General features: G+C 42.1%; 1 protein-coding gene across 1 annotated transcript; it reads left to right on the forward strand.

The window, feature by feature from the left end:
• Positions 1 to 7,932: 7,932 nt before the first annotated feature.
• On the forward strand, positions 7,933 to 8,595 carry LOC121764259. Its single transcript, XM_042160312.1, has one exon. The coding sequence runs from the start codon at positions 7,933 to 7,935 to the stop codon at positions 8,593 to 8,595; it is 663 nt and encodes a 220-aa protein (XP_042016246.1).
• Positions 8,596 to 15,239: the final 6,644 nt, after the last annotated feature.

Below are 15,239 nucleotides of genomic sequence, written 5' to 3' on the forward strand. Positions count from 1 at the left end.
ATATTTTACCAAAATACAGTACACACATCAAAGATCATCCAGTTAAATTTTCACATCAAAATCTCATCTTTAGATCAGTCAAATTAAAAACGGAACCTACTAGTCGAGAAAACAATTTCTGGCAGAACTGTGCAGTCAACTTCAAAAATTCACTAAAAATTCATCTTTCGTCTAAATAGGTTGAAATTTTCACACTAGACAGAAGACACCTTAAAGTTTACTCAGAAAAAAGAATCGAACAAAAAGGAGTGCGTTCGGTCGGTCAAACACGCGTTGAAATCTACTATCCGAACACTACAGATTTCAGACTTCACAATTCCGAATTAGGGTTTACCAAATATTCATCCCACCCGATTAATTTCTTAGATTTACCATCCCTACACTCATTATATGCATGAGGGCATTGAAATAAATGTTTGAAAGGGGAGGATGAGAGAAGAAGTTCAATTATACCTTTCTTGATTGAAACGATCGGTAGAACAAGGTAAAATCTTGATTCTTCAACAAATTCTTGAAGAGATCTTGAGTGAAAGGGAAGATCAAGTGGTAGAGGAGTGGAGAAGAGAGGCGTGTAGAATGAGGAGGGAGAGAGGCGTGTAGGAGGCTCGGTTTAGGGCTTTTTCTCCTCTCTTATTTATAGAGTTAGAAAATAAATATCCCACAATTAATTAAAGATTTGGGAGAATAAAATAAATGGAGATTTGAAGGAGATTTGACGGAGAGATTGGCGTGAATTATGGGGAGGAATAAGGGGAAGTTTCGAAAATCATAGGCTATTTAATTAGCCTATGATTAAATTTTGTATTTCACGGAGTAGAATAAAATATTACGGAGCAGAATAAATTAATTAACTCCTACTATTAAAATAGGGAGTAGGCGTTTTTTTGTGTTCCTCCCACAAGGAATAAATCCCAAATTTTTAAGGCAAGATTTCCTTAGATATGCTAGGATATTCATTATTTATTCATGGAAGGAAATAAATAGGGGATCAATTAGTATGATGAATAATTCCTCCTCTCCAAGATTAGGAGATTTTCGAAATCTCCATGGGCAAGCATGGGGGTCGATTTTTCCCCATGAGGAAGATAAAGAATAATTGGCTTTGGATTTAATTTGGATAATTATCCCAAGCAAATAATTAAATCCAAGGAAAATAGAATCCCTCTCAAATAAATAGGAGTGGTCGAATATTTCAAATAAAAATGGGCATGGTAATTATTGATGATCCCATTTAATCTCACTCACCCTTAGAAAAAAATAATCCGTCGCAATATATATCACCACGTATCAATTATTCAAACTGCAACGTCATATATTCCACATCCTTGACTATTCCAACCAAACTCAATTTCAAGGCACAATTAGGTCACATAGAAATCAAGCAATTAATTCACTCGTCATTTAATTTGCATACTTCACGGCATTAAAAGCATTAAATGCAAAAATTTTATGTCAGTTCCTACATATCTTTAGTTTCCGACCAATTATATGATAATTGAGAATTTGAAGATTTTGAAATGTGTTTAGATAACACATGAAAACGGATTTAAAAGGCTGATAAGGCTCGTTTCATGCATCTATTTTAGATATAAATTCTGTGTTTTCTACGGTGCTAACGCGCATTTATAAGTCCAGGTGTGTGAAAAATTTGCCATACCCAGGAAGGAAGAGCAATCACCAGGGCAGATGAAATAGAAGAGAAAAAGTGAAGAAAAAGAGTGAAATCCTCAAGGGCACATTTGTCAATTCAGGAAGTCCGTTGCCCTAGGGATTTGAGCCACATCTATAAATACAAGGAAACTTGCGATAAGCAGAGAAGGCACCTAGTTAGAGAATTTCCTTAGGTATTTCGGTTCGCTCTCTAAATTTACACACTCAGCTCACGCACTTGGTTCCATGGGAGATCTGGGGTAGTTTAGTGTGGTGTTTTGTTCAGTTTGGAAGTGTAACACCGCTCCGATAAGGAGTGAAGAAACAAATTTACTTTTTGCACGTACTCTCTCTTGCCGACGACTGTTTTGTGACTTGATTTGCAGTTCATGGTTAATCTAGTTTCGTTTTCAGTTTTGTTTTTGATTTGATGCTTACTGTTCTGTTTTGCTGAGTTGGATGCTTTTCGCGATTGAATTGTTGATTGGAGTTGAGATCGTTGAGATCAGAGTGGATCTATTGAATCGGAGTTGAAATGGTGCTGGAAGTTGTGGATCTGATTTAGTTGGTGATGAATCTGAAGGATCTAGCTTAGATTTCTTTTAATTGTTTGAATCTGTGTACGTGAGTTTGGATCTGCATGGGAACCTTTGTTATTGCTGATTACTTGGTCCAATAGATTAGATCTGATAGTTATTAGTATAATCTTAGCGTTCGTTGTTTGATTTGAAGTATGCTCTCTTTCGTGTTCTGTTTGTTCATTTCCTGTTTGATTGTTGAAGAAGATGAAGTCGATCGGTAGTTATAGTCAAGTTCGCTTTAGTTTGTTAATTGCAGCTTTCTGTCAGTAGCTAGTTAGGGAAATCTGTTTTGTCGCTTGCTTTTACGTGCTGTGTGTCTGGTTATTTTAGGAAACTCTTTTACTTGACCCAGGAAGTTTGGAGAATATTCTAAGTTAAATTTTGTTCAGAACCATGCATGCATTTATGCTCTACGTACTTTCAATTCTCCAGATCTGGTAGTTAGAATAGATTAGCTTTAATTAGTTGGCAGATCAAGAAAACAGTCTCCCTTGTTACTACCCGCTCTGGGTTGACAACAGGAGATCCGGTTCAGATAAGTTCGAAAAGTGACGAAGACCTAGTCCCACCCATCAAGGAGGAAGTTGAGTCAACTGCAGACTCAGACGAAGAAGGAACCGTCAAAATGGCGGCTGAACCAGACAACTATCCAGAGATTGGTTCGCTCAACGCTCATTTGAACGGCGAGCCGGCACAAGCGATAGTGATCACACCAGCTCAGAGGTTAATAGATATCAAGACCAATGTACTGGCGGCTATGCCACACTTCTATGGCCGCAAGATAGAATGTCCCTACGAGTTCCTACACGAGTTTTGCAAGCTCTGCAGCATTCAGAAGAGGCCACCTAACTCAACCGAGGAAGACTATAGGTTACGTGCTCTTCCTTTTGCACTGAAGGGAGAGGCAAACACCTGGCTACTGAGGCTGCTGGCAAACTCTATAAGCTCATGGGCGGATTTCAGGCTACTATTCTTAGACTACTTTTTCCCTTCGAATAAGACGAATGCAATTAAGAAGGAAATTCTGGCATGCCGACAGGATTATGATGAGTCTCTAGGCAGTATTGGTCGCGTTTCAAAGGATTGCTCGGTTTATGCCCGAACAACTGAATGTGCGAAGCAGAGGTTTACAACATCTTTTATGAAGGGGCGAATCCAGAATCACGGGATTTACTAAACTCTTCGAGCGGGGGAAATTTCACCAAGAAGCGCGTCAGCGAGGCCCGAGATATTTTGGGGAGGCTGATCGATGCTAACAAGGCGTACGACTCACCTCGCGCCATCCTTAAAAGGGGGAGTATAGAGGCAGTGAATGTGCAGAGTAAAGAATGGATAGATGCAAGGATAGATAAGCTGGAGAAAGCAATTCTGATTGCCTTAGGGAAGAACAATCCTTCAGACCCAGGAGAAAAGAACAAGCAAATGCCGGGTCCAGAGAAAGTGTACTAATGCTATGGTCAGCAAGGCGAGGGAGATATTCAAGTTCAGGCGAATACAATGGGGAGTTGGAATCCTAACGGAAGTTGAAATCCAGGCAGGCAAAGGGATGTTCCCTCGAGGGACCACCCAAACTTCAGATGGTCCGACAATGATCCGAATCTACCACCCCAACAACAGAGCAACAACTATTCAAATCTTCAGGAGCGACAACCGAATTGGATGAACATAAATCAAGAGGGGAATAATTGGGGCAACCGGCAGCAAAATGACCATCCCAACTGGGAAAACAAGAATCATAATAACCCAACAAGTTCATATGTGCCGCCACATCAGAGGAATTACCAAGGCAACACTTAAAATTCTCAGCCCAACCACCAAGGCCATCAGGGACGAATCCTCAATACAACAACCCTGGAGGTACATGAAACTTCCACGCGAATCAGGGGAATGGTCCAAACCACCCTCAAGGGCCGAATACCAGCTAACAGAGTTCTAGACAGCCAAAAAATATTGACAAATTGGTGAATGATCTGGTGAACTCGCAGCAGCATATTCAGTACAACATGCAGTCAACAATGACGTGGTGCATAAGCTTCAAGATGCGCAAAGTGAGCAGAAGACGGCCATGGATATGTTATCAAAACAGCTCTCTCAGAACGCGACTTCTTTGAGCGAGATGCGCAGGAACGAAGAAAGGATCCCCGCCTCGGTTAAACCACCAGATAGGGCGAACATCATGCAGATAACCCTGAGATCGGAGCGAGGATATGAATGTCCGAGTGTGAAGAAACATGAAGGACCCACTCTAACTCCACTGCAGAAGGAAACCGAAACAGAGGGAACCGGAACAGGGAAAGCTGAAACAGGGGAGGCCAGAACAGAGGATGACGACCAGAACAAGAACGGTGAGAAACCAGTTCCCAAGAAGCTGACCAACACTTCTCAGGCCCAGGAGTTGAGGTGGAGGTAGAAGAAATAATGAGAGAAATTGGAGAATCTTCCAATGGGAGACAGTAGCAAGAAAGAAAGGCAAGTGAAAACCTTTCCCTACAGAGGGGATTTTAAGAAGAAAAAGGAGGATCCAGTGGACTTCATGGTAATTTTTGGGAAGCTGGAAATTAATCTGCCGTTTCTCCAAGCTTTAAAGCTGCCCATCTTTAGCAAGTTTATCAAGGAGTTTATCGCCGGGAAGACTAAACCCAGCAGCAAAATAGTGATTGGAGAAACCGTATCGGCAGTGATTCGGAAGAGAAGGATGCTCTCCAAACGTACTGATCCAGGTATGTTCACTCTCCCCATTTTGATTGGGAACATTAAGGTCGAGCATGCTATGTGTGATCTAGGTGCATCAATAAATGTTTTATCGCTTTCGCTTTATAAGAAACTGGAAGGAGTGAGAATGGTTGATACGAAGGTGGTAATTCAATTAGCTGATAGGTCATGCATCAGTCCCGAGGGCATGTTAGAAAATGTAATAGTCAAAGTGCATGATTTTTTGTATCCCGCTGATTTCCACGTTATCAAGATGAGTGAATACCAGTCTGCTGATTCTAGCGGAGTGCTTTTAGGAAGACCATTTTTACGCACCGCTAAGACAATCATTGATGTTTTTGATGGAACTATTTGCTTAGATTATCATGGAGAGAAGTTTACTTTTAACATTGATGAGGCTATGAAAAAGCCACTGGATATAGAAAATATGCATGTTGTAGATGTGATTAACCCCCTGATCCAAGAATCTCTTGAGACAGAATTGATGCATGAACAGGTAGAAAATTTGGAATTGAGTCACTCCATTGACAAGGAGGTGGCCAGTTGGGGCAGTGCAGGAAACACACTGGGAATGACAGAAGAAGAGTTAGCCGAAGCAATTCTGGAATTCTGTAAGAGCCCTGAATCTGCCGGGTCTAAGGGGTCAGCTTGTGTAGCCAAGGTGGAAAATTTACCTGAGCCTGAAGGATTAATCACTAAGGAGGTAAAGAAGAACCCATTGCCCCAGGATGCAAGTTCAGCAAAGAAAGAACTTAAGACATTGTCCACAGGCCTCATATATGCTTATTTGGAAGAAAACGAGATTTTCCCGGTGATCATCAACAGCAACCTGACCAGGGAGCAAGAAAAGGAATTACTGGAAGTGCTCAGGAGGAATAAGAAAGCCATAGGGTGGACTCTGTCAGACCTGGTGGGAATCAGTCCTGATCTCTGCATGAATCACATTCGTTTGAAGGAGGGAGCGAAGCCCCACCGAGACCCACAGAGAAAGTTGAATCCGAACATGAGAGAAGAAGTCCTGAAGGAAGTGCTCAAACTGCTGTCATTAGGGATCATATACTCCACACCCGACAGTAAATAGGTAAGCCCAGTCCATATGGTACCTAAAAAGTCAAGAATCCAAGTGGTGAAGAATGAGAAAAATGAGTTGGTGCCCACAACATTAGTAACTGGTTGGCGGATGTGCATCGATTACCGGAAACTAAATGAGGCCATGCAGAAAGACCATTTTCCTTTATTCATAGATCAAATGTTGGAAAGGTTGGCAGGCAAGAAGTTTTTCTGTTTCTTGGACGGATACAGTGGATACTTCCAGATTTACGTTAATCCAGAAGATCAGGAAAAGACAACCTTCACGTGCCCATTTGGGACGTACACATATAGAAGGATGTCCTTTGGATTGTGTAATGCGCCAGGCACCTTTTCGAGGTGCATGATGAGTATTTTCTCTGACCTGTCGGAGGAATGTATCGAGATTTTTATGGATGACTTCACAGTGTACGGGAATTCCTTTGAGGCCTGCCTCGTCAATTTGGATCTGGTATTACAAAGATGCAGAGAGAAAAATCTGGTGCTGAATTTCGAGAAGTGCCACTTTATAGTATATGAGGGGATTGTTCTGGGACACGTTGTCTCAGAAAAGGGTATTCAGGTGGACAAGGTGAAGGTAGAAGTAATCTCAAGGCTTCCGTACCATACAAATCAGAAGGAGATTAGGGGATTTCTGGGCCATGCGGGGTTCTATCGAAGGTTTATCAAGGACTTTGCAAAAATCGCACAGCCACTTACCCGCCTCCTGCAGAATGACGTAGACTTCAACTTTGATGAGAAATGTCAAGGGGCCTTCCAACTTCTGAAAGAAAGACTTGTATTAGCCCCCATTGTCAGAGCTCCAGAGTGGAATTATCCCTTTGAAGTAATGTGTGACGCTAGTGATTATGCAGTCGGAGCAGTCCTAGGTCAAAGAATTGAAGGAAAGAACTATGTGATTTTCTACTCATCGAAAACCATGAACCAGGCCCAGAAAATTATGACACCACTGAAAAAGAGATGCTAGCTGTCGTGTACTCCTTTGAGAAGTTCCGACCCTACTTGCTGGGGTCAAGGGTAATAGTATTTACTGATCACGCAGCGATCAAGTATATACTAGCAAAGAATGAGTCAAAGCCACGACTGATCCGATGGGTGTTATTACTTCAGAAGTTCAACTGGGAAGTGAAAGACAAGAAAGGTACCGAGAACAGAGTAGCGAACCATCTCAGCAGAAATTTTCAAGGAGATACTGAATAAGTTATACCAGATGCGTTCACAGAGGAGCATCTATACTTTATAGGGGAGACCACGAGTCTGATTCGTTGGGATAAGGTGATGGCCGCAACTGGAACAGGAGTTTCTGACAAAGGGAAGTACCAGCTGAATGCAAAACAATGGTTCACTGACCTAGCAACCTATTTAGTCACGGGGGAACTGCCTAGTGCTCCAGAGATTTCCCAGGCCCAAAGGATGAAAATCAGAAGAGAGGCAAAGTACTATTTTTGGGATGATCCGTATCTATGCAGAATGGGATCCGACCAAGTAATCAGGAGGTCCATTCCAGAAAGGGAGCAAACAAACGTACTAGACCACTGCCATGCATTAGCGTGCGGTGGTCATTTCGGTCCAAGGAAGATTGTTAGGAAGGTTCTAGATAGCGGATTCTATTGGCCGACATTGAACAAAGATGCCTATGAGTACTGCCAGAGTTGTAACCGATGCCAGCAGACCGGGGGAATCTCCACTCGAGACGAGATGCCCCAGATTCCAGTGATCGTCTGCGAGGTGTTCGACGTTTGGGGGATGGACTTCATGGGTCCATTCCCATCTTCCTATGGTAACTTCCACATGTGAGGCGAAGGAGGTCACGAAATTCCCAAAGTCGAATATTTTTAGTAGATATGGGGTGCGAAGGGCGATCATTTCAGACCAAGGAACGCATTTCTGCAACTGGACGATGGAAGCGCTTATGAAGAAATACGGGGTACATCACAGACTCTCCACCCCGTATCATCCGCAGAGCAATGGTCAAGCAGAAATTTCCAACAGAGAGATCAAAGGGAATTCGGAAAAGACTGTTAACCTGTCGCCAAAGGATTGGAGCAAAAGGCTAGATGATGCACTTTGGGCCTATCGAACTGCGTTCAAGACCCCCATTGGTATGTCACCCTATAGACTCGTGTTTGGCAAAATGTGCCATCTTACGGTTGGGATAGAGCAAAAGGATTATTGGGCAGTCAGAGAGATGAACATGAAGCCTCAGGCCTGTGAAGAGGAAAGGAAGCTGCAACTGGAAGAGCTGGAGGAGTTAAGACTCGAATCCTACGATGCCGCAATGTGGTACAAAGAAAAAACCAAGTTGTGGCACGATAAAAACCTCCGGGTGAAGGAACTGCAGGTTGGACCGAAAGTACTCCTTTTCCAGTCAAGGCTGAAGTCTAAGTGGACCGGACCATACACCATTGTGAGCCTCAGAGCTAATGGAGCTGTGGAAATTCAGGGATGTACTCCTAACTCTATCGATTTTCTAGTTAATGGTAATAGAGTCAAGCAGTTTAGGGATAGTTCGGAGCTGTGTGTGGTGGAAGAAGTTCCACTGCGCATGCTCCCCACTATATAGTAGTTGGTTGAAGGGTTTAAGTATTCTTCAAGAATTCTTGGGTCAAAGAAATGACACGAAGTTTGAAAATTATAAAGATAAAACTATATTCCCAAGAATACTTAAATAGTTTTTGTAAATATTGTGAATATTTCTTTTTATGTTCTCTTAAGAAAACCCAAACAAAGAAAAAATCTTTAAACCCAAAAATATTTTTGAAATATCGAACAACCCTTGAAAGGTCAGATGAACTTTGAAATGTTTTTCTATCTAAATTCCTTCGACCTAGGAGTTCGATGTTTCATTCTTTTGTTTAATATGTTTCTAAGTTTGTCGAGTGCAGGAACGTAGCATTTAAGGTTAGGGGGAAGCAGAGGAAAAGGCGGGAGTTTTTTATTTTGAAATTCAAAATTCAAAATGAAGAAGATATTTATCATTTTCAAATCCTTTTGCAGAGGATGTACGGTCGCTCACGTCATATGCAACCGTTCCTCTGTCTTCTTTTGTTTTATTCTGAATTTTTTTATTTTAATTCCCTCACCTCTTATGAAAAGTTTCCCCTCACGCTTGTTCCTCTCACACACGCATTTCAAACTTTTGAAATCCTAACTTCAAAATTCCCTATTTTCTGTTTGTAAGCTTTCGGCGGTGCCATCACCAGTCGCCAAATTCCGACGCCATGGATACCTGGGGCGGACAAAGCACTAAACGAGGGAAAGCTATAGAAGGTAAAGCAACGGCAAGACCACCGGTGAGTGCACCTGCAAAAAGAAGGCTTGAGATGCCTATCGAACCACCGCCCACATCTGCCACAATTGCCCCCGAGGCCAACCAAGAACAAATCGTGAGGGAATTCTTACAAAATTTTGGTCGAGGGGAAAAGGCCAGTGCAATCTACGCACGTCATGCAGAGGTTTGTAGATCTGGGGAGGCAACCGCTACTCCATCTCAGACAACCTCACTGCAACCTCCCATCTGCGAGACACCTGCTCCCCACACTGAGTCTACAGAAGCAGGGGACCCCAAACAATCACAAATGGCTACGACTCCAGTCGAGAAGTTTTCTTCCCCACCAACGCACGCCGCTCCTCCGGCAACGATGCTACTTTCAGCTTAAGATTCGACGCATGTCTACGAAGTAAGTGACCATGAGGAGGACAGGGATGAAGAGATCCAAGATGAAGAGAACCCGGCTGTTGACGGTGAACCAGATGAGGAATGAGATGATTTTTCAGAGGATGAAGGTTTATTAGAGAGCGACAGAGACAATGAGACTGCGGAAAAAGGTAAGGAAAACAAAGAAGCCGTTGGAGGCGGTGAGGAGGCTGAAAAGGAAGTGATAGAAGAATAAGAAGAAATTAAGAAACCGGAGAGCGAGGAGTCTCCGGAGGACGAAAGGCAAACGCATAAGAATAGGCAGGTGGAGGAGGTAGTAGCGGCCACGAAGCCAAAGAAATCGAGATCTGATCATCCGGCGAGCGAAATGGATGTAGAGGATTACGCGGACCAGAGTTATGGCACGAAGAACAATCGTAAAGGGAAGCAACCGGCGATAGCCACAGCCAAGAAACCGATAAGCTCCGAGAAGACGAGCGAACCCACTACCAAGCCAATCAAAGTACCTTTCGCTCAAGATACCGAAGGTGATGCAGGAGAGGACGACGGAGACTCCGGGGATGACAGTACTGAGGATCCCATATATATGCCGGAAGAAATTGTAATTATGAAGAAACTCTTGGGAGAGATGGCCTATTTCAGTGATCCTAAGAAGGCCCGAACATATGCAGAGCGAGGAACTAAGGGGAAGCAGGCTAAGTCAGGGAAGAGTTACCATTCCGAATCCCTTCAAGAAATCGAGTCAGAGGAAGAGTTCCTCTCTTATATCAACGCAATATGGTTGGAATGGCTGCTGAGCTATACCACAACGGAGGTGACGGTAGTCCTTTCTAAGAAATTTTTCACATCATTCAAGTTCAAGTCCACTACGGACACTGAAGCTGACTCGATATCATTCCGCCTGTTCAATGTCGATACCACGATGAGCATCACAGAGTGGTCCTTGAGATTGGGGCTGCTGACAATGGAGGAGGACATCAGAGGAGGATGGGACGAAAGACAAATAGGTCCCCCTAGGAATACTCCGGGATTTGACACGCAGCAGGCTTGGGAGCTCATCACACAAAAACGTGGCAGGCATTTCAAGACCAGCATATCACGGGGAGTCCACATCACCAACCACCTTCTCCGTTTTGCCTAGATTTTCATTGGTTATAATTTGATGGGGCAAGTCAGCTCCACCCTAACAAAACCGGAACTCTATTTCACATGGTGTATGTTGAAGGGTGTGAAAGTCCACCTCGGCTACTGGTTGGCTCAAGTGTGCCACTTGATGACTAACCACACGTCGCGCCATCTCTATACATGCCATCTTCTAGGGGCATATCTACAGCGGAACGTCACGATGAAAATAGTGAAGTCAGTACCACCTCTAGAAATGTGCGACACCCCAAAGCAGTTTAACGTGGATTTCTTCTTTAACAAAGGGTTGTTATACACGAAAGACAGCGAAGTCTACTTCTATGAGGTGGGGCAGTTGGAAGCAACCATTAAAGTGGAAGGGAGTTCGGTGGCGGAGACGGCCACATTGGAGTGGAAGAAGGAGTGATGGCCGACATACAGGATATCAAAACTGAATTATCTGCGTTGACCTCAACAGTTCTAGGGCTGAAGGAGCCATTGGGGGTGCACACCGATAGAATGACCGAAGCTCTGACCTGGATGATGAAGATGGTCAACTTCGTGGAAAGAGGACACCTCGACCCCAACAAGGATCTTCCCTAGAAACTTCCACACAAAGATCCGCCCCAATTGTCCCATTGACTATGCCAGTAAAGAAGAGAAAGGAGCCCACCCCAACCACCACCAGTGATTCTGCCGGAACATCAACCAAAAGACAGAAAGGAGAGGAAGGAACCACACCCACCACCACTGTTATTGCGAGAAGAGAGATCCCGAGGCCAAGCCAGCCTAAGGCCAGGAAGGATGCAACACCACCCCCCCAGAGGAGTAGCACAGAAGCCTGGTACCCGCAGGGGCCAGGGACAGAATTGATCTGACACCCCCCGAGTAACCAAGTAATTTTAATTTCTATTTTTTTGGTTTTAGTCTAGTTTTCTTTTTAGTATGCATGATAGAAAGTTGTTTCTTTTATGCCTTCTTCCACTTAGGCCATGTCCTGGCCTAAGTGTGAGAAGTTTGTGTGCTTAGCATGTGTTATTTTCCGTGTTTCTTGTGTATCTGCTCACACTTAGACCATGGCTTGGCCTGTGAGAAGATTGTTTTGTATATATTTTGTTATGTTTTTCCTTCTTACACTTAGCCCAATGCTTGGTCTAAGTGTGAGAAGTTTGCGCTTTGTGTTTTTCTGTATTTCTTATTTGTGTCGCCACTAACTGCCCTGCTTTCCACTTCATAAGGATTGCTTGGGGACAAGCATAAATAAAGTGGGACGGGGGGAGCAGTTAGTATCATGTACATATTTTGTTAGGTCTAAGAGTTAGTAGAAGTTTTTTTTAGGTTCTGTGTATGCATAACTGGTATAATAAATAGCAAAATCCCTTAGGGAGAGTAATTGAAGAGGAAATACATGCTAAATTTTGAATCCCTTTTTTTTCCTTAATAACTCTAAGTCAGTTGGATGAAGTAAGAACGATAGAAAGTGCCTAAATTTTAAGCTTACTGTGAAGCCCTCTTAAAGTTGAGTTTTAAGCCTAGAGTAGAACACTTTCTACTAAACACTTAAAAATTAAGAGTGGTTGTCATTGATGCTAAAGGAAAAATGACACAGATAGTAAGGACTAAAGGCAATAAGGATAACCATTTTGAGCTTAATTCTTTCGAACTCGCTGAACCTGTCTCATTGGAAAGACACCCCTTAGTGAACTCTTTGGGCCTGTACTAAACTGTATCCGTTTATTGGAACCTTTAGCCTTCATACCATGTGAACAAGGTGGCGGATGGAGTAGCTCGATGGTAGGGGATAGAAGATAGAATTGGGAAACAAGGGAAGTATGAAAAATAGAAAATGGTAAACGGGCAAGGAATGTTGTAACTTGACCCAAGAAAAAAAGTTAGAATATGGGCAAAAAAAATATATACATGTTATCAGACCAGGAAAAAAGAAAGAAGTTAGAAATGCAAAAAATGGGCAAGAATAGTTGTTACCTGACCCAAGAAAAAATAAAGAAAAAAAAATAGAAGAGAAAAGAGAATGGTAGAAAAAATTATAGGGCCCAATGAAAATAAAGTAGAGAAAATAAGGCTAAGTAGCCAGGAAACATTTCCATAAGGATGGGAAAGATAAAATCATACACGGGAGTTTGTTTATCTTACATTGTTTATCTTTCATATTCTTGAAAAAAAACGAAACAAAAAAAAACCCAAATACATAATTCACCTCAAATTTTTCTTGACAATTTCCTTTAATCCTTCATTCAAGGGCTGAAGTTTGGTTGGTCGTTATTAGTTCTTGTTTGTCTTGATTTGTTTTTTTTACTTGTGTTATCTTAGCAAAAGAGAAAGAGTGGTAAAAGGCTTGAGTGGTGAGATTATTTGAGGGGAGGTAAAAGCCAACGAGTGATATACACGAGTGTTTTGTGAGATTTATTTTTGTGTGATACACGAGTGAACTGTGAGGATGGATTCTACCGATGACAATCAAATTGATCCTACGTTGAGAGCCATGCAACAACAGTTTAGAAGGCTTGGGCGTGTTCTGGAAAGTGTTTCAGAGCGCTTGGAGAGGCTGGAACTTCAAGCAAATGCAAACAATAACTAGGAATAAGAGAGTGGAGGAGAGGATAATGCTTCATATAGGCATCGGAATGAGAGATATGGAAACGGTAGAAGAGGGCGTACAAATGAAGTTGATGGTAATTTGAGAAGCATCAAACTGAAGATCCCAACATTCCAAGTAAGGAGTGACCCCGAAGCTTATTTGGAGTGGGAGAGAAAGGTGGATCTCATCTTTGAATGTCACAACTATTCTGAGGAGAAAAAGGTTAGACTTGCTGCTATTGAATTCACTGACTATGCTATAGTTTGGTGGGATCAATTGACAACTAGTACAAGGCGATATGGAGGAAGACCAGTTTCGACTTGGTAAGAAATGAAAGGCATAATGCGTAAGAGATTTGTACCTTCTCATTATTTTCGTGAATTGTATAAAAAATTACAATCTATGAAACAAGTACTAAATTTGTTGATGAGTACTACAAAGAGATGGAGATTGCTATGATTAGGGCAAATGTTGAAGAAGATAGAGAAGCAACCATGGCTCGATTCTTATGTGGGCTGAATAGGGAGATTGCAAACATTGTGGAGCTTCAACACTATGTGGAGTTAGAGGACATGGTTCATATGGCCATGAAGGTGGAGGGACAATTGAAGAAGAAGGGAACAATCCAAAAGAATTTTTCAACAAGTTCTCATTCTTCAATGACAAAAGAGTGGACTTCATCCAAATCCAATTTTGGGGAAACTTCTAAACCCCAAAATGAAGCGTCGACATCCAAGTCCAAAGAATTTGAGAAGGGTAAAGGTATTTCTACTTCTACTTCTACTCGAAATAGAGATCAGATGTTTTCGTTGTCAAGGTGTTGGACACATTGCATCTCAATGTCCAAACAAAAGGGTGATGATGTTGAAGCCAAATGGAGAGATAGAATCTGAAAGTGAACGTGAAGCATGATGATGATGAGGAGGAGGATAAACAATTAGAGGAGATTGGACCAGAACATGGAGAACTTTTGGTGGTTCGAAGGGCTCTAAACATGCAAAACAGAAACGATGATCAACAAAGGGAGAACATCTTCCACACAAGGTGTTTGGTCCAAGGTAAACTTTGCATAATGATTATTGATGGTGGTAGTCATGCAAATGTTACAAGTTCTAAAATGGTGGAAAAGTTGAGCTTAACAACGGAAAAACATCCAAATCCGTACAAGCTACAATGGCTTAATGAATGTGGAGAAATTCGAGTGACTAAGCAAGTTCTAATTTTGATTTCAATTGGCAATTATAAAGATGATGTTCTTTGTGATGTTGTGCCAGTGCATACAAGTCACATTCTTTTGGGGAGGCCATGACAGTTTGATCGTAGGGTGACTTATGATGGATTTCACAACCACTACACCTTCAAGCACAACAACAAGTCTATTATGCTTGTCTCATTGGCACCTCAACAAGTTCAAGAGGACCAAAAGAAATTGTCACAAGCAAGGAGAGCTCGTGAGGTTGAGAGAAAAAAAAGTGAGGGCATTGGAAAAGAGTCGGGTGAAAAAAAGAGTCGAGAAAAAATTAAGAATGAGAGAAAAAAGGTGATGGCATTGAAAAAGAGTCAAGTGAAAAGAGTCCAAATGAAAAAAAGAACTTTTATGTGGGAGCAAAAGAAATAAAGAGCGCAATAGTTGAAAAAAAGAGTGTTTTCATCTTAGTGTACAAACAGTCTTTGTTTACCACTAACGAATTAACCACTTCTTTGCCAAGTACTTTTGTGTCTCTTTTACAGGAATTTGAAGATGTTTTTCCCATGGAAGCATCAAGTGGATTACCTCCATTAAGAGTTATTGAACACCAAATAGACCTTGTTTCCGGGGTCAGTTCTA

The sequence above is a fragment of the Salvia splendens genome, chromosome 14 (assembly GCF_004379255.2).
Source record: "Salvia splendens isolate huo1 chromosome 14, SspV2, whole genome shotgun sequence".
Classification (NCBI taxonomy): domain Eukaryota; kingdom Viridiplantae; phylum Streptophyta; class Magnoliopsida; order Lamiales; family Lamiaceae; genus Salvia; species Salvia splendens.

Coding starts and splice junctions, on each gene's coding strand:
- LOC121764259 (XM_042160312.1), top strand. CDS start 7,933: ATGGAAGCGCTTATGAAGAAATACGGGGTACATCACAGACTCTCCACC.